Source organism: Cucurbita pepo, chromosome LG13 (assembly GCF_002806865.2).
Source record: "Cucurbita pepo subsp. pepo cultivar mu-cu-16 chromosome LG13, ASM280686v2, whole genome shotgun sequence".
NCBI classification, from domain to species: domain Eukaryota; kingdom Viridiplantae; phylum Streptophyta; class Magnoliopsida; order Cucurbitales; family Cucurbitaceae; genus Cucurbita; species Cucurbita pepo.
This window is the reverse complement of record NC_036650.1, coordinates 7,937,473-7,957,430: the sequence shown is the minus strand read 5'-3', so window position 1 is coordinate 7,957,430 and position 19,958 is coordinate 7,937,473. Positions and strand designations below refer to the sequence as shown.

The 19,958-nt window shown below is 38.1% G+C and overlaps 3 protein-coding genes across 3 annotated transcripts; 2 read left to right on the top strand and 1 right to left on the bottom strand.

Annotated features, from left to right (window-relative positions):
- The first annotated feature begins 636 nt into the window (after window positions 1-636).
- On the top strand, window positions 637-7,001 carry LOC111808789 (ABC transporter B family member 19). Its single transcript, XM_023694965.1, has 10 exons — window positions 637-1,237; window positions 1,361-1,415; window positions 1,501-1,676; window positions 1,907-2,107; window positions 2,278-2,537; window positions 2,630-2,946; window positions 3,034-3,257; window positions 3,342-4,161; window positions 4,252-4,493; window positions 5,548-7,001. The coding sequence occupies exons 1-10, from the start codon at window positions 989-991 to the stop codon at window positions 6,754-6,756; spliced, it is 3,753 nt and encodes a 1,250-aa protein (XP_023550733.1). The 5' UTR covers window positions 637-988; the 3' UTR covers window positions 6,757-7,001.
- A 5,333-nt stretch (window positions 7,002-12,334) lies between these two features.
- Window positions 12,335-12,964, top strand: LOC111809213 (transcription factor PRE6-like). The gene is made up of 2 exons (XM_023695607.1): window positions 12,335-12,555; window positions 12,776-12,964. The coding sequence occupies exons 1-2, from the start codon at window positions 12,436-12,438 to the stop codon at window positions 12,929-12,931; spliced, it is 276 nt and encodes a 91-aa protein (XP_023551375.1). The 5' UTR covers window positions 12,335-12,435; the 3' UTR covers window positions 12,932-12,964.
- A 4,910-nt stretch (window positions 12,965-17,874) lies between these two features.
- On the bottom strand, window positions 17,875-19,474 carry LOC111809099 (uncharacterized protein At3g28850-like). Its single transcript, XM_023695446.1, has 2 exons — window positions 18,785-19,474; window positions 17,875-18,675 (listed from the first exon to the last, which is right to left on the bottom strand). Exons 1-2 carry the CDS (start codon window positions 19,332-19,334, stop codon window positions 18,035-18,037), a joined length of 1,191 nt encoding a protein of 396 aa, XP_023551214.1. The 5' UTR covers window positions 19,335-19,474; the 3' UTR covers window positions 17,875-18,034.
- Window positions 19,475-19,958: the final 484 nt, after the last annotated feature.

Here is a 19,958-nt window from a genome sequence, read left to right as displayed (position 1 = left end):
TTAAAAAAAAAAAAAAAAAAAAAGTGTGGTTAAAAAGTCAAGAGATCAATGATTTGGGGACGAGAAAGGGAAAAAAGAAACATGTTTGCGGTTGGTTGTGTAATAGTCTCAAAGAATAAGGGCTTGAATGCAATTTAAGGTAGTGTAGCTAAGCTCACGTCACTGTCGTGTACTGTTAATCTCCATTCACAACCATTCACAAACTGCCACCTGGACAAACCTTTCATTCTTATTTCACTTTCTGTCTCCGGACTCCGAAATTAACTAAAATGAAAATAATAATAATAATAATAATAATAAACTTTTTAAATTTTATTTTTCCTTTGGGATGCTTCGGATGTAATAATAAAAAAAAAATAATAATAAAAAAAACCAGAAATATTAGAAATATTATATCTATTTATGTAACAGCTAAGCCCCATCATAAATTATAGGAAAATTTTAATTAAATTGATTTATACCTTTTTTTTATAATAATAATAATATTATTATTAAGTGGAAATTGGTGGGTTTTAAGTGGCATCTAAAATAATTGTTAAGGAATAGAGGGATCAAATTGCAAAATTTGAGAATAAATATGTAGTTAAAGGAATCACTTTTGAAAATGTCCCAATCTCTCTCTCTCTCTCTCTCTCTCTCTCTCTCTCTATAAGAATCCATTCTCGCCACGCAGTTGTTCCTTCAAATCTCGTCTTCTCCACCTTTGACCACTGCTTTCTCTCTCTCTCTGTTTGTTGCTTCCTTTTTGCTCCGGCGAAACAAGGAAGCTCAGTCTCTACGACGTTGACACTTCCTTCAAACACTAAAAGCCTTTCCTCATCTCATCTCTCTCTTCAATGCCTAAAATCCCTTTCTCCTTCTTCTTCCTCTTCTCATTGCCAATGCCTTCTTTTTAACCCATTCATCGCACCCCCTTTTCTCTTCTTCTTCTTCTTCTTCTTCTTCTCCTCCTCATCTCCCTTTCTAGGTGGGCTTTTCTTGGCCTCCAATGGCGGAACCAGTTGCAGAGCCCAAGGCATTACCCGAACCTGAAAAGAAAAAGGAACACACCCTTCCTTTCTTCCAGCTCTTCTCTTTCGCAGACAAATACGACTGCTTTCTTATGATCCTCGGCACTTTCGGCGCCATTGTCCATGGCTCTTCCATGCCCGTTTTCTTCCTCCTCTTCGGCCAAATGGTTAATGGCTTCGGCAAAAACCAATCCGATTTTCACAAGATGACAGCCGAAGTCTCTAAGGTAACATATATATTTACCCAATTTCTCTCTTCTACCATTCTCATCTTCTTTAGATCTCAGATCCGACTGTTTTCCTCTGTTTTGCACTCTGTTTTTCACTCTGTTTTTTACTCTGTTTTGCAGTATGCTCTGTATTTTGTCTACTTGGGTCTCATTGTCTGTGTCTCATCCTACGCCGGTAAGTAAGCTAAATCCTTCGTTTTATCTTTGTTTCTGAATCCAAAAACCCCAAATTGATGGTATTTGTTGATACTTTTGTACAGAGATCGCATGTTGGATGTACACAGGGGAGAGGCAAGTGAGCACGTTGAGAAAGAAGTATTTAGAGGCTGTTTTGAAACAAGACGTTGGATTCTTTGACACTGATGCCAGAACAGGGGATGTTGTTTTCAGCGTCTCAACAGACACTCTTCTTGTTCAAGATGCTATCAGTGAGAAGGTAACTTTTTATTCCTTTTCTTTCCAAATGTGAGAAAAATCTAATAGTAGGTAGTTACTTCATTCTGCAAAATCCCCATCTGGGTAGTTGCTATATCATCAATTAAAGCAATATGCGCACGTTAGCCAGATGGGGTTTTACCGCCATTAACACAGTGAATCTAAACCATGAATCAGATCTTTCCTCGTCTTCTTCTTCTTCTTCTATGAATTGGGTTTGATTTTGTTTAGGTGGGGAACTTCATTCACTATCTCTCGACGTTCTTGGCTGGTTTGGTGGTGGGTTTTGTGTCAGCATGGCGACTAGCACTTCTGAGTATAGCAGTAATTCCAGGAATCGCTTTTGCTGGTGGTTTATATGCTTATACTCTTACTGGACTCACTTCCAAGAGTCGGGAATCCTATGCCAATGCTGGCATAATTGCCGAACAGGTCAATTTCTCCTTCTCTGCTCTGTTTTTGCCCTGTTTTCTGCTCTGTTTTGTTCTCCAGAAAAGGCTATACTTTCTTAGCAAACATGTCATCATGATGTTTGTTATTACTTTTTATTGTAAACTTCCAAGAACATAACATCATATGTTTCATAAACGTGTTCGTAACAGGCGATTGCTCAAGTTCGAACTGTTTACTCTTATGTTGGGGAAAGCAAAGCCCTGAATTCCTATTCAGATGCGATTCATAACACGTTGAAAATTGGATATAAAGCTGGAATGGCCAAGGGGTTGGGCTTAGGTTGTACCTATGGCATTGCTTGTATGTCTTGGGCACTTGTCTTCTGGTATGCTGGAGTCTTCATCCGAAACGGCCAGAGCGACGGCGGCAAAGCCTTCACTGCTATATTCTCCGCCATCGTTGGTGGCATGTAAGGCTATCAAAATTAAGAACACTGTGATTTAACTATATATCAAGGTCGATGTTTTTGTTTTTTTGAATGTTTTTTGTGTAATACTATAGGAGTTTGGGGCAGTCATTTTCCAATTTGGGCGCATTCAGTAAAGGAAAAGCAGCAGGGTATAAATTGATGGAGATTATCAAACAGAGGCCTTCGATCATTCAAGACCCATTTGATGGGAAGTGTTTGGATGAAGTTAAAGGCAATATTGAGTTCAAAGATGTCACCTTTAGCTACCCATCCAGACCGGACGTGATGATCTTCAGGGATTTCTCCATTTTCTTCCCTGCCGGGAAGACTGTCGCCGTCGTGGGCGGCAGCGGTTCTGGGAAAAGCACCGTCGTCTCTCTCATTGAAAGATTCTACGATCCCAATCAAGGTTTTTAACGACCATTGCATATAACTAATACACTACATGGCTAGCTTGTGAATTGTCCTGATTTCCTCTGTTTTCGCTAAAAAACAGGGCATGTTCTGCTGGACAATGTGGACATTAAGACGCTGCAATTGAAATGGCTACGTGATCAAATCGGTTTAGTGAATCAGGAACCGGCTCTGTTTGCAACCACCATATACGAAAACATTCTCTATGGCAAGCCCGATGCCACGACGGCGGAGGTGGAAGCCGCCGCGGCTGCAGCCAACGCTCATAGCTTCATCACATTGCTCCCCAATGGCTACGACACCCAAGTTAGTACAGTCCCTTAATGGGATTCAATTTCAATACAAGTTTGTTCTTTTCCACAACATAACAACTCTTGAATCAATACCCAGGTCGGCGAAAGAGGATTACAACTCTCCGGCGGCCAAAAACAGAGGATTGCCATAGCCAGAGCAATGTTGAAGAACCCCAAAATCCTTCTCCTCGATGAAGCCACCAGCGCCCTCGATGCAGGTTCTGAAAGCATTGTTCAAGAAGCTTTAGACCGTTTAATGGTCGGAAGAACAACGGTTGTAGTCGCACATCGATTATCAACCATAAGAAACGTCGATTCAATTGCAGTAATACAACAGGGGCAGGTCGTCGAAACAGGAACCCACGAAGAACTAATCGCCAAATCCGGTGCTTATTCCTCGTTAATTCGATTCCAAGAAATGGTTCGAAACAGAGAATTCTCAAACCCATCGACCCGTCGAACACGATCATCACGGCTGAGCCATTCGTTATCGACAAAATCATTAAGCCTCCGCTCCGGCAGCCTCAGGAATTTGAGCTATTCGTATAGCACCGGCGCCGACGGGAGAATCGAAATGGTCTCAAACGCCGAAACTGACAGGAAAAATCCAGCCCCAGATGGCTATTTCATTCGTCTTCTTAAACTCAACGGCCCCGAATGGCCGTATTTGATAATGGGCGCTGTTGGGTCTATTCTCTCTGGTTTCATCAGTCCAACATTTGCCATTGTGATGAGTAACATGATCGAGGTCTTCTATTACAAAAACTCATCCGCCATGGAAAGGAAAATCAAGGAATTCGTATTCATCTACATTGGAATTGGGGTTTACGCAGTGGTGGCTTATCTAATTCAGCATTATTTCTTTACAATCATGGGTGAAAATCTCACTACCAGAGTCAGAAGAATGATGCTCGCAGGTAATAATTAAGCAATAATAGTCTTCAAACTTCACAAGTTTTTATAAAAACCACTTCAAAAAACTAAGAAATCCTCTGTTTTTTATACAGCGATATTGAGGGAAGAAGTGGGATGGTTCGATGAGGAAGAACACAACTCGAGTTTAGTAGCAGCAAGACTGGCCACTGATGCAGCCGATGTTAAATCCGCCATTGCTGAAAGAATATCAGTGATTCTGCAAAACATGACTTCACTCTTCACTTCGTTCATAGTTGCATTCATTGTTGAATGGAGAGTTTCTCTGCTCATCCTTGCAGCCTTCCCTCTGCTGGTTCTTGCCAACATGGCTCAGGTAAAAAAAAAATCCAAAACCCACCTTCCAAAACTCCATTAATTTTTACATTTTTACTTCAAATGCATATTAAAAATAACCCACATTAAAAAATGGGTCAGATTCTCTGGACTTTGCTTTTTACAGCCCTTGGAATATAACTTCACTGCATCCCAAGTCCTCTTCTCTGTTACGCGACAAAGAACCTGAAATATTTAACTCCTACCATCTCTGTGCTCTGCACGTGGTTCATCCCAGTGCCTCCCTGCAGCCCTGCTCTGCACTAACTTCTGAAAAAATTGCAGTGTTAAACATTAAAGAAATAACTCCGAAAGTTCATTGCTTTTTAAAAAATTTGACAAAGACAAACAAGCGAGGAAAGCTCTTCGAAATTCCAACAAGATTCAAAAATTGCTCACCCAAGTTGAAAGGCAACTGGGTTTTGTATTCTTTTGCTTCGAGCCCAATGCCTAACTTTTTCTTGGTTCCTCTGTTTTTTAATACTTTTTTTTCTTTGATTAGCGTTACTACAATACACCGATTCTTCTGCATCTTAACAGTATTTATATCAGTTCTTTGTTTCTGATTCAAAGCTTCAAGTTTTGACCATCTCTCTGTTCCTTGAAATCCGAGCTCTCCCTGTTTTCTCTGTTTTTTGGCAGATACCCCATGTGAAAAACTGCACCCAAATTCTCACTCCCCGTGATCTTCATTTATACATTGCAAAGCTTTTAAACTGATCTCTTCACATTTTTCCATAAAAGAGAGAGAAAAAAAGGGTATAGGATAGTTTTTTGGTGCAGAGTTCTGCAACTGACAGCTTCATTATACATTGTCGTCTTTTGGTAATATCTCTTGAAGCGATTCAATCTATCGGGGAGGGGGTTCCAAAAAATGGGGTTCGTTTTCAAACTATAGTACTGACCTCTGACCATTTGTCTTGTGTTGAACAGTACTCTAAATTTGCGCATGCTCCTAATACAGTAATCTATAAATGTTTTAAATTGATCTTTGAGAACAGAGCTTGATTAGAATTAGGCTAAAGTTAATTTGAAGTTTGCTATTGATTATGCAGCAACTTTCTTTGAAAGGATTTGCTGGGGATACTGCAAAGGCTCATGCGAAGACAAGTATGATTGCAGGGGAAGGTGTGAGCAATATCAGAACAGTGGCTGCCTTCAATGCTCAAGACAAGATCCTTTCTCTGTTTCGCAATGAGCTTCGTGTCCCACAGAAACAGAGCCTCCGCCGGAGCCAAACGGCGGGTGTTCTTTTTGGAATCTCGCAGCTCGCTCTGTATGCGTCTGAAGCTCTGGTTTTATGGTATGGTGTTCATTTGGTCAGCAATGGCGGATCGACATTCTCCAAAGTGATTAAAGTCTTTGTTGTGTTGGTTGTTACTGCAAATTCTGTGGCGGAGACTGTTAGTCTTGCTCCTGAGATCATTAGGGGTGGTGAATCAATTGGTTCTGTTTTCTCGATTCTCGGTCGCCCGACAATGATCGACCCCGATGATCCTGAGGCGGAGGTTGTTGAGACGCTTCGTGGGGAAATTGAGCTTCGACATGTCGATTTCGCGTACCCGTCTCGACCTGATGTCATGGTGTTCAAGGATTTTAATCTTAGGATCAGGGCTGGTAAGAGCCAGGCATTGGTTGGAGCAAGTGGATCAGGGAAGAGTTCTGTGATTGCGTTGATTGAGAGATTCTACGATCCGATCGCCGGGAAAGTCATGATCGACGGGAAGGACATTCGACGTCTGAACTTGCAATCCTTGAGGCTAAAAATTGGGTTGGTACAGCAAGAGCCAGCCCTGTTTGCAGCCAGCATTTTTGACAACATTGCATATGGAAAAGATGGAGCAACAGAGGCAGAAGTAATAGAGGCAGCAAGAGCAGCCAATGTGCATGGCTTTGTAAGTGGACTGCCTGATGGCTACAAGACACCAGTGGGGGAAAGGGGCGTTCAGCTATCTGGTGGCCAAAAACAACGCATTGCTATTGCCAGGGCAGTTCTCAAGGATCCCACAATCCTCCTCCTCGACGAGGCCACCAGTGCCCTCGACGCTGAGTCCGAGTGTGTGCTGCAAGAGGCTCTCGAAAGGCTCATGAGGGGTCGAACCACAGTAGTCGTGGCACATCGCCTGTCGACAATCAGGGGCGTCGACAGCATCGGCGTGGTCCAAGATGGACGCATTGTTGAGCAAGGCAGCCATAGCGAGCTGCTAAGCCGACCTGAGGGAGCTTACTCAAGGCTGTTGCAGCTGCAACACCAACACATATGAGACTCAAAATTTTCCAATGGAGCAACATGGGGTTGTTGGTTGTTAAACCAAATTTGGGGTCCCATTTTAGATAATGTTTATTTATTTTTCCCCTTTCTCCCCTTTTCATCCTTCCTTTTCCTTTTCTTTTTCTAGTTGTAGATATCAATCCATATCATGTTGACTGCTCCATTTCCAATGGGAAAAGGCAACTATCTTATTATTATTGCAAATTATGGTGCATTGCATGAGCCCCTTTATTCTAATGGTGTCTGCCTATGAATACGAAGCATTTCTTATAAGAGTGTAGAAACTTCTCCCTAGCATACGCGTTTTAAAATTGTGAGGTATCTTAAGAGGAAGCCCAAAAGAACGATATTTATTAGTAGTAGACTTGAGCTGTTACGACAAAGAGACCCATCTTAAAGCGATGGGGTGAATGATTGCAAAAACCGAGTGATGCGTATTATATTAGAGACTTAAAGCTGAAGGTGAGGAAAGTGTTGGAAGGGCCCGATCAGCAGCAGTTGACATCATCATCAAGATTCAAGTGCACCAAAAAGCTAAAAGAAGAAGGGCAGTGGGTGTGCAGGGCATGCCTTTGAGCCACTTTTTGGTACTTAAATCAGATTGCCTTTATTTATTTTTAAAGGTAAAAAGCTCAGAATTGAATCAAACTTATCACTTCAACACAAATGTGTCCCACATTCATTTATATACTGAAAAACAATGTCCCACAACACACTCAAATTTCTATCAAATTCTTATCATTCATGATGTCAAGTTTGAATTAACGTTATAATCTTTGTTTCGATCTCACTTCTCTTCCGCAATCAAAATTATTCTCGTCTATTTATTCTTATTTTTTATTATGATGTGAGTCTCATTTTCTTCTGTCTTTTTAATTATTAGTACACAATTTAATATCTATTCACGTTTTTTTTTATTTTAATTCTAATATATATTTTTAATTGAATTTCTATTTTTTAGTTCAATAATCGTAAGAAAAACACTCAATTAACTATCAAAGAAGATTAAGTTACCATGTAACACTAAATTTATTGTATAAAAAGCATTAAATTAACTAAACCTCACCCTTTAATTGCCCTTTTCTGAATAATTTAAACTTCCATTTAATTTATCCTAGTTTAATATCATGTGCAATATGTCACGATGTTGTTCTGTCACACCAATAAGTTCATCCAAGACCATGACTTGTTTAAATGAGGAGAATGACACAATTGTACTAAGAATAGAGTAAGTTGTGGATGTGCATTCAAGATAGACAAGACTGAAGACGACAGTGCATCATCCAATACACCAAGAAGAGTGTGTATGAAAGCTATTCTAAGGCATAATCAATGTTAGAGACAACGAGTCATCATGAGCATTAAAGGCAGGCTCCAAGAGGCCCGAATAGGGTCCTAAGCCATGGCTTCCAAAGACAGTGTCGGACGACTTGGATGTGGTGAATTGTGACCCAACAGTCAAGTTCAGCTCTTATTTTTACTCAATAGCAAAGATCACTATTGTTAAATTGCAGAGTCGTATTGGAAGCCCACCTAAAATCCATAATAAACGAAAAGAAATGCCCCTTCCACAATGGCTACAATCAATTACCTGAGGGAGGAACACCACGAAGCGCCATGGCACGGTACAAACCTAAGACAGATGCTAAAGAGGAGCGCCATGGCACTGCCCCTCTTTGAATTTGAGCTTACAAATCGCACACCCAAAGCTTCTGCCATAGTTATCGTAGATAAATTGTTGTCACTTTTCTTCTAATCATGTTATACAAGGTTCTTGAACTTTCAATCCCACTTCAGTTTCTCATTCCTAATATGATATCAAAGCTGCTCTCGACTCTCAGATCCTAAAAGTTCATTTTTTGCATCAAAATAGTAAAAAAAGATTGAAACTTTAAGACGTACATAATCATCCCTTTAAAACCCTAATTAAAGGGTGTTAGAAAAAGATTAAAAGACATTGTTAAGGATCAGTCGGATCGAAGAAACCCATCAATCTCTCCTTTTCTCCAACACAAAACAGCAGTAAATGAGGCCGTACAATCTCATCATGACATAAAAACCACACAAACTCTCATATCAAAACCGACAAATTAATCATACAATACAAGTTTCCTTTTTTTTTTCTTTTCTTTTGTTGTGTTCTTCTCATATATCTCTAATGTTTGAAACAATTTATGGTTTGATTTAGACATGATGAAAAACAGTGTTGGTTAGCTTGTTCTTCTCATGATAGACCCATTTCTAATGACTTGTCTATTCAAAATCCAGGGGCTAGCCTGCTCACAAATAAAAGCAATAAAAGCAGCCTCAAATATATATATATATATTTTTTGGGCCCAACCCATATGACCAAAAAGTCAAAGTTTTTGTGTTCGATGAGGAGCTTTCATTGATTTTTGTGTTGGGAATTAAATTGTATGTTTATTGATTGCCTATATCATGTGATTGTGAATTAGGTTAATGTGTACTATGACCCATTGGTTAGGGTTCTTAGAAATTTCAGAATATGTCGAGAGAGTCTACTCATTATTTTGTTGATAAGGGTTCGTGGGGTTTGGATCAATCTTCTCTGCTTTCATTTCGTTAATGTTTACTAAGAAACAACTCGTTGATAACTTCAAATAGTTACACTAATAAAAAGCAAAATTGTGAGGATAGAACTATGAGTCAATGTCTCGTCCCCATTAATGTAGACGAGAATTCTCAGAGAAAGATTGAGGCTCCTTATGAGAAATAAAAAGGAAAGATTGCTTTTTTGAAACAAAATCTTAAGTTGGTTTGAGTTTCAATTAATTTGAAAGATGAAACTAAAAAAGATAGTAACTTTTTAAGACTATAGGAACGATTAAGGTCGAGGGTAATCAAATTCTTGAGGAGGCCGAGGCTACCTGAAGAATGTTTACAAAAAGCTTATAACATAAGTTATTGGGTAAAGTTGAGGAAGAAGCCTTACCATTCTCAATTATTATTGTTTGGTTTGGGTTCAACTCCTTTGCTCATCCCATTAATCAAACGTCGGTGATTTGATCATTATTCTTCAAACCCTAAACCCTCTTTTACACTACATTTCCTCCTCCTTTTCAACTAAAAAACAACCAAACATAAAAGATTTCCTCCTTTTTTTTTCTTTCTTTTCCTTCTTTGTTTAATCATTTCCCAATAGATCTTCTTTTACTCCTACCCCACTCCTTGAATTGATCGAATTGACCACTTTATACAAACCTTCAAACTAACCTAACCACACCCATTTACATTGTATCTCGATATTCTCATGTTTGAATGAAACAAGGGTGAGATCCCACATCGGTTGGAGAAGAGAACAGAATATTCCTAACCGTGCATTTTAAATTCGTGTGGCTGACAACCATACGAGTCAAAACGAACAATATTGCTCATGATGAGCTTAGGCTATTACAATTAGATCCCACTAAAAAACAAAACAGAAAAAAGGAAAGATTTTGTATGGAGATGTATAAGATTTGGTCAAAGACAACAACATGGGATTGTTGATTTTATGTGTTTGAGAAGATTTTAAAAAATAGGAGAAATGAATATATATATATATATTAAAGACATAAACTAATTTAGGTTATCCATAGTTAAAAGAAATGAGTGGAAATAAATAAAAGAGGTGCATGCTGAGACATCATTAATTTGCATGTCGGAAAGGTTCGTTATATTAATTTCCATAACCAAAAACTAACTAATTTTATGGATTTAATATTATGATTAATCATACAAAAAGCGTAGGGAAATTAATGCAATTTGGAGATTGATTTGTCGGGGATCATGCCTCTTCCCACTACCAAAATTAAAGGGAGGTTGGGATTAGGGTAAAAAAAGGTAAAAGTAATTATGGTTAATTTAAAAACTCAGTAATTAACTCCAAGTTGAACCATAAATTTCCTTCAAACCAAAGGGTACTCATTGTTTTTGGATATTCGCATGCATGGCTTACCCACGAGGACCCATTTTCAAGTTAACTAAATAATTATTACTTTTCATTTAGTTTCATAAGGAGATTACTGAACCATCAACATAAAAATAGGGTTTACACGTTATGAAATAAGTCATCCATTTGGTCCCACACAACATGCATGGTTTGCTTGCTTCTCCTTTACTCTCCTTGATTCAAAACCCTATAAGTCTCCAATTGCATCACTCGTGTCTGGTCTCTCTGTTCACAATAAATCTCTTCCATCACGACCCGACCCGATAAAGCCTACAAAAACTCCAACCGATGTAAATTATTTCGAAAATTGGGTTCGTCCCTGAGATTTCCACACCCTTATAAAGAATACTTCGTTCTCATCTCTAATCAATGTAGGATCTCACAATTCACCTTCTTTAGGACCCAGCGTCCTGACTGAGTACATAATGGGATAGGATTTTTATGGTTGAAATGTGGAGGGAAAAATGTGGGGGACCCTACAAGTGAACAAGTTGGTGGTTGTTGGCAAAATTATAAAAATAGGTTTTAGTCATACCAACAAAGTAATAATAGAGAGATTAGAAGGGGAGGGTGAGAGGCACGTGAGGATGCTTTCCCTTAAAAAAAAAAAAAAAAAAAAAAAAAAAGTACTAGAATCTAAGCCCTGCCACGTGGCATGTCGTTTGCTCTTGGGAACTTGCATGTGACTTTGCCCTTTCACACAATCTTCTGCAAATCTATCTCTCTGTCTCACTCATCAACAATTCTCTCTCTCTATGACGTTAATTAAAAAAATAAAAAAGGTTATTTATGCATTTAATTAATTTAATTAAGCCTCATTAATTAGATTCTCTATTAAATTTAATTTAAGAAGGACATGTCACGTATCAATACAAAAAGTATCCCTATGTTGTTATCTCATTATTTAATTTTCTTTTTCATAAAATATTCTACTTTATTTCCACGTATTTTCCTTCCTCAAATTACACCAAAATAGTTTAATTTAAAGGAGTTGCAAAGGTATTTCGACACAAACGACACCGTTTCAACGTCCTATGTTAAAAAAGTAATTAAAAAACGATGGCTCCTTTTCATCCAAGCATTAAGATACTAATAAGCATTACCCTATTTTATCGGAGCGCTGCTTACAAATCCTCAAGTTGTTTTCTCGGTAGCATTATAACAACGCTAGTACATTATTTCAACGTTGTCCTCTTGGATCTTGAGCTCTTTTAATTTATTAATTGCACATGTCTTTGTCCATCACATTGTTCTCTATTCCTCTCAAATGATTTCTCGAAGATGTAAAAACTAGATCTTGTTCGTTATGTATCGTCGTCAGCTTCACGATTTAAACGCGTCTACTAGAGAGAGGTTTTCATAGGTTTATAAAGAATGATTCGTTTTCCTCTCAAACCGAACGAGGGATAAAAAGGGTAAGAAATTGTGTGTGTGTGTGTGTTGGTTTTGTAATTGGAATCACATGGAGTTGTGGAAGGAGAGATGTACAAGGAAGGCCCACTTTTAACACAAAAAGCAAACATATTTGAGGAAGCCCACTTGAGTTGAATCCCCAACTTGGGAACATAAAAACAACTACCCGAAGTGTTTTCCTTTGTGGTCCTTTCTCTTTATAACCCTCTTATCACTTCCCTTCCCTTCCTTCAAACCCAACACCTTTCCTACTCCAACTGCCTCTCCATCTTCAACTCCACATAACCTTCAACCTCACTCACCAACATGTCCACCAGAAGATCAAGGCACTCAGGCGCTTCAAGAATCAGCGATGACCAAATCATCGACCTCCTCTCCAAGCTTCGTCAACTCGTCCCCGAGATTCGCCACCGCCGCCCCGACAAGGTACATACTCAAAATTTCTTCTCAGGGAGGGGGCACATTTTTCTTTTCAAAACCAAAAATCCAACCTTTAATGTGCTGGTCTACTCAATTTCAATTAAACAATTTAACACCAACATTAGTAGCTAATTACCAAGTGTTTGTTTTTTTTTGTTAAATTTAAGATTTGACTTTATTATATACATGAAATTAAGCTAATTATTAGGTTTATTAATTTCTTCAGGTATCAGCTTCAAAAGTCCTCCATGAAACCTGCAATTACATTAGAAACTTGCATAGGGAGGTGGATGACCTAAGTGAAAGACTCTCTCAGCTCTTATCTACCATAGATTCCGATAGCGCAGAGGCAGCCATCATCAGGAGCTTAATTATGCAATAGAACAAGAACAAGAACAAGAACAACCGTGTCGGGTTTGGTATTGATATATATATATATATATATATATATATATATATATATATATATATTATTTATATCAGATTTGATGTTACTATGTTATTTATATGGGTCTTTTTATATTCCCTTTTCTAGGTTTTTGGTCGCTTAGATCAAAAAATGGGTGTATTTTTCCATGAAAAGAGAGACGTCCCTTTATTATTATTATTATTATTATTATATATATATAGGGATGTAACCAAAATGTATAACACAAGTTAATTATAAAAATACACCCAAAAAATGAATATCTAATTAGGTTATAAAAATGCAGCATTTGCAGGGACCATTGACTAATTTAGCAAGCTAAGTAAGCTTCTCATGGGGCACCCCAATTAACTCAAAAGGTCTTAGCTTTAACATCACATCTGCTATTATAATTGATTAAAGGACAGAAAACAAAGAAAGGAATACCAAAAAAAGGGGCTTTCTCGTAAGGGTTGTGTTCACTTTTTGTTTCTATGTACGAGCAAAGAACTTCCACTTTGGCCGTTGAATTTCATGCATGATGGAGTATTTTTCACGAGGAAAAGTCTAAAGAAGATAATATCTGTTACATTTTTTATGGTCGTATTGCATGCATGGAACGCTTCCCATTACTCAATTTGATTTGGAAAGTGACTCAACTTTTTTGCAAAATCTTGTTGCTGTCGGTCGTTGAAAATGACCCATCAAATTCAACACTTAGGCATCCACAATAAACTTCTTGCTCCGACCAACCATATACCAAATCACTATTTTGCTTTCTTAATCTCTATTTCATATACACTTTTTTACATATCATTGCCCCTACCAATCTTATCGAGATTAATAAATTTCACGTGACCCAACGGTTATGAAACGAGTCCTATATATTTTGAAATATAAAATTAAGTCAGAAATGACATGTCGGGTAAAAAGTTTGAAAAGTGTAAGTAGCAAAAATTCAAGGGTTCGAATCATGACCCGTGAAAATCAAGAAATTTAACAAGGAGATTGATTGATGGAACAAGGAAATGAGATAAATATGTATAGGTATCTTTTTATGAGGAGACAATAAAAAGGGGACAAAGGAACAGAGTTTTGCAGTTGGAAGTTGAGGCATCTTAGGGTGTGCGAGGTTTTGTGAAATAAGAGAGGAAAAGGGAAGCCATCAGATTTTGTTGGCAGTAAGTGTTGTCCGTTTTCTTGCATTAAACCCTATCAACTCAAGAATGCTTTATATAGTAATAACTCACGTCCCAGTTCGAGCGTTCGTTATTATAATAGCTCAAGCTCATCACTAGCAAATATTGTCCGTTATAACTCTTTGTGTATCGTATGTCAGTCTCAAGATAAAAACGTGATGTTGAAGCTTTTGGTCTCTTGGCCAAGGAAGACGAACGAGTTGAAGCAACCATGCATGCAAGAAATAAGCAAATAATCCAAACGCTTGAGATAATAAGAAAACTAGTAACGAGAGGCATGTTGTTCGATATCAAAGTGGACATGAGGTACGTTATTCCGAGTCGGGAAGGTATTAATTAAACAACCCGCTTCAACATTTTTCAAAATTTAGAGATTAAACGGATCAAAATTTAAAAACTTATTATATTTGTAAATAATATTCAAAAGGATTATAGATTAAGTAAAAGAATTTTGTAGATTTTTGTTTTAAGTGTCAAATCCACTTTTGAAAAGCAGTATTATTAGTTAGGTAAATTAATCAACATCGTGATTAATTAAAAAAAAGTCTTGAATTTAATTTTATAGATATGATTTAATATATATATATATATAAATACCTTTTTAGAGGTCAGAAAAGAAACACATAATAGCATTTGATTTGTTAATAATATTTAGACCCATTTTTAAGTGTAATCAACTATGACCCATTTCCACTTGCAATTAGATTAACAGACCGAGGCATGTGCTTGGTTGTTCATCAACATACTTTTTCTATATATATATATATATATTATAAAGTTCAAGTTACTAATTATTTACCTATTTAATTTCATACCGACAACTTTTCTATTAAAAAAATAGTATGTATTAGATATAACCCGAGCACAACGATGGATAAGATGTCTCTTAATGGTGGAGCACATGTTGTTTTAAACTTAACGACAAAGTTCCTTTCATTCGAATGTAGTCTTAGTTTATTCATATATTAGTCGAACATAAAATTTTTAATATGAAAATCAATAGTCATGTCACGTGATGAATCGAGTGAAAGTGTCTGAATTTGAACCATTTGATTGCAAATTATAGGGACATTAAATGCATGTCCCCCCATTTTGTTTCTTACTTTGTTTGTGGTCCATAACACAATTAAATGTATAGTTCTTTTAACGAAGAAAGAACACATGAACTTTTTAAACCACTTTAGTAAATTAATCAAAGTTTTAGAAGTAAAAAAAGAAAGAAAATTTGCATATAGATTGAATGGTGAAGTCATTTTCAAAACTTAATAGTAAGTTTGAAAAAAAAAAAAAAAAAAAAAACAGGAATGAGAGTGATGGCCCCTCTCCTTCTCTACCTTTATTTCATTCTCTTATATCGCTTTCTACTTTTTGTTGAGGGAAAACAATAAATTATTGCAAGAATTAACAAATCAATGTCGGTTCTAATTAATATCACCATGTTAAAGTTGTAATGATCTTGAAGGTTTTAAGTTTCAACTTTGATAATCTTTACTTGTTTGATGGATGATTGTCAGATGAACTCAACACATGAGAATGGAGACTTAGTAACATCGCCCCCACACCCTAAACCCTATTGATCCCTAAACCCTATTGATCCTAAAGGAGAAACGAATAACAAGGAATAGCCTTACGTCCAATTCATGTGTCAAACCCTAAAGATAAGGTTGTGACCCACCTTTGTGGGTCAACCACAATGATTGTTTGGTAGACCCATTTGGATTAGCTACAATAAATATGTGAGTCGACCCGACCTAACCTATAAGGCTTCATTGTGGGTCGAGGCAACCGAAGTCGGTTAGCCATCAATCTAGTTGATCTATATAGGTCAATCGAAGTAATAGTTGAACTTTAAAGGTCTAATCTTGTATCTGTCTAGAACGTCTCAAAATTTCTGGTGAGATTCTTGGTCGGTAAATTAAGGGAGGAGATGATTTGAAATGGGTATGCGAGAAACGATATTGATAAACAAGCTTGTGGTTAGTTGGGTGCATAAATGCTATGCTTGTGGTTAGTTGGGTGTATAAATGCTTTGTGCTAGCTCATGATGAGAGAGGAAAATGGGGGTGCGTGTGATATCCAACCCCTAAATCTTAAACCCTAAACATTTTCTTAATATACGCGTTTTAAAATCGTGAGACTAATAGTAATACGTAATGGACTAATGCAAACAATATCTACTAGCGATGGACTTAAGTTGTTACTAGATGCATCCAAACTATCCATAAGTGCAATCAAGAAGAAGATAAAAAGAGTTCAATCCAAAACCACACTTCTTCCATCGGAGTATCTCACCGCTCCTTTGTGGTTTGTCCAAAAGTTGAGTATAGTACCATCACCAACCAAACTGATACCAAAAACAAAAGAATGTCGGCCCCCTCTCCCCTCTTCTTCTCTCCGAGCTTCAAACAGGTACGCCATGAGAAAAGTTTCCAATAGCTTCTTAACTTTTGTTTATCTCTTCTTTTGATTGTTTTGGCTAATGGGTTTGTTTTAGGTTTCCATTTCAATATCTGGGTTATGGATTAACTTTGAGAATGTCTTTAAATTTTTCATCTTTTTTTGTGAAATTGACTTGCTTCTTCCCCGTAATTTACCCGTAATTTGCCCGATACCCTTTCGATCAAATCTTCTAGGAATATCTCATTCTTTTCGTTCTTTCGATTTTCTTCGTTTCTCTCCAAAGTTCATATTCTTATTAAGCACAAATCAAAAGCTTTGAAACCATCTATATCATCATAGATTTATATAATATGGAAGTAGTTGAAGAAAAATTGAATATAATTCAAATCAAATATGTCAAAAACTTTGTGGAACTCCATAAGCTCTTATATTTGGCCTTGCATTAGATTCAACAATATAGTATATAGTCTATTACCAAAGTCTATGTCTATGCCAACTCAACAAATCATTTACTATTATTTTAGTTTATGATGATATGACATTATAAAACTACTACTCTCTACTCTAATTCTACAACAAATAAAGAATTTCATAAGGAGCACTCTCTTTTGCAATTATTCTTGTTTTAAAGAACTCGTCAAACTATTTTTTATATTATGAGAAATGTGTTAAAGGATTCATTGTGACACTTGAATAAATGAATGATATGAATGAACCGATACCATATTCGAATGAGAGCGTCAGTGAGGATGCTGGACTTCGAAGGAGGGTGGATTGTGAGATTTTACATCGATTGTAGAGAAAAACGAAACATTCATTATAAGGGTATAGAAACCTCTTCCTAGTTTACTCGTTTTAAAAATCTTGAGTGAAAATCCGAAAGAGAAAGCTCAAAGCTAACCATATATTTGTTAGTTGTGAGCTTGGGCTGTTATAAAAAATTTGTGATCCCACATCGAGAGACGGGAATTAAACATTTCTTATAAGTGTCTGAAAACCTCTCATTAGCATACGCGTTTTAAAAGTTTGAGGTTGACAGCGATACACAACGGGCAACCTAATTACGATGATATCGAACAAGGTCTTGGAGTCCAAACAATAAATCAAATCCAAAAGAAACCAAAATGGAGGAATTTTCAGCTTCTCCTGTCAGCTTCCTCAACCTCTCCAATATGTGAGTTGACCGTTGACCGTTGACCGTTGACCGTTGACCATTGATTGTTGACCTCACTAACTCCCGTATAAAAACAGTTTATCGAATAATTTTTGTGATCGGTACAATAGAAAAAAGAAAAAGAAAGAAAAGTCCATTAGAGTTATAAGCAGAATTAAAACAGCATTTTGAGCATAAATAATGGTGTTTTTTCTTCGTATTAGCTGAAATTTTTTACATCCAATCTCAACTCTCCCCAAGACAACAAACCAAATCCTGTTCTTCACTGTACAACAACCAAAAAGAACAAAATTTGTTTGAATTACACTAAGAACAACAAATGGGACAACGAATTAACCCATTTTCGTTACAATCAGGACACCGCTGGAATCCGCCCTCTTCTTCTTCCTCCTCTTCACCTTCTTCGTAGTAAATTTTGCAGCTTCCAGAACACCTCTCACATGGCACAAACCTCACTTCCCCACAACCCTCACAACACCCACCACCGCCTCCACTGACGCCACTCTCTCCACCTACCCCGCCGCCGCCCTCCTCCACTTTCTCGCACCCTTCCAGTACCTTCTCCAGCTCCCCATCTTCGTGCAGCCTCCTAATTTCCTCTGCCCCACCAATGTACGTTTCTCCCACGAACACTCTCGGCAATCTGCCGCCGTTGAACCCTTCCCCGAGTAGCTCCTTTAGCTCCTGTTTGAACCCTGAATCCATCGACACGTCCCGTTCGTCCACTCGAGCTCCCATGGATCTCAAGATCATCCTCACGTCACAACAGTCCTCGTATGTCTTTCGAATCCCTCTCAGGCTCGTGAAGTACACCACAACTTTGTGTTTACCCGATGATTCGTCCTCCGGTGGCCGGAGATGAAATGGGTCCTCCTCCTCCTCCTCCTCCTCCTGCGGAAGCTCCTCTAAGGATTTCCTAAACGAAGATATCATATCAGGGTCCAAATCTGAAACCCAACAATGAAACAGAGGAATCCAGATTGTGAAGCGAACGTTATCAATAAAAGATTTATACTTTGAATTGAGATGAATTTCAAACGGAAAAAGGATTATTACCCGTTTCTTGAAGCCAGAATGGTTTATAGGAAGTGAAGGTATCGTTAATTTCCTTCAAATTTGAATTCCCCTGTTCTAAGGAAACACATATCGGATTTGAACTGACATCGAAGGAGAAGCTTCGAGGTCGACATGTCGGACGGAAGGGACTATTGTCATCGAGGCCTTCCATGACTTCCCAAACATTAATGGTCTCCGGCTCGCCGGGCGGCGTCATGATCGGAGTTTTAGGGGCAATTTTGGGAATTTTGTCATTGATCATATTGGACCAAGTTTTGGCCTCAATTAGCCCCATGGAAGCCTCATTCTTCATTGCGTTGTTTTGGGGGTAGAGAGGCTCATCAACATCAACGGCGGTGTAGATTTTGTTGTCGAAGTGAATGTTTTCGAGCTTGAGAGAACCGAGAGTTGAAGAGGAAAAGGCAACGACGTGGTGGCTGTCGGGTTGGCGCGGCGGTAGAGATTGGTGGGCATGAAGAGAGTTGCTTCTTTGAGTCATTGAGTTCCGGCAGTGGGGGCATCGCTTCTGCTTAGAGGTAGCACAACCCATTAGAGAAAAGAAAAGACACCTAAACAGAGGAATTTGGGAGAGAAATGGGAATGAAAAGGAAGAAGAGGACAAAATGGGGAGAAAAGGAAGTGATTTTTCTGGAGGGTTTTGAGAAATGTCAAGGAATGGGCTGAAATTACAGGCTTGAATTGAGGAATGTAATGGGAAAAGGGGGTTCAAAGTCAAAGAAAGGAGGGCTTTTATTTAAATTTAGGGGCCACTTTCTTATTCCATATTGCCCTCAATCCTCAACCACCTCCGACCTTAGTGACCGAGAGCGACGCTTTATGGGTCGGAATCGGCGTTCAACGTCACGGGGCGGCCGACCTTTTTTTCTTTTTCTTTTCCTTTTCCGCAATTGACTATGAACTCAGTCAAATGAAGAACAAATTTCTACAAATCAAATCTTTTTCTTTTTATGTAGATTTTTAGGTTTAGGGCTCGACCCTCTCTCACCATTTGTAAGAGCCCAACCACGCACTCTCCCACGATTGGCCCGGTCACACTAGTCGAAATAGGTGAGCCAGTCGTTAGATGGTTCGAGACACTGGAGTCGGAACAAGGTTAGACCCTGTGCTCTGGTCACACTAGTTGAAGTATGTTTGGACCCTATTAAAACTAGTT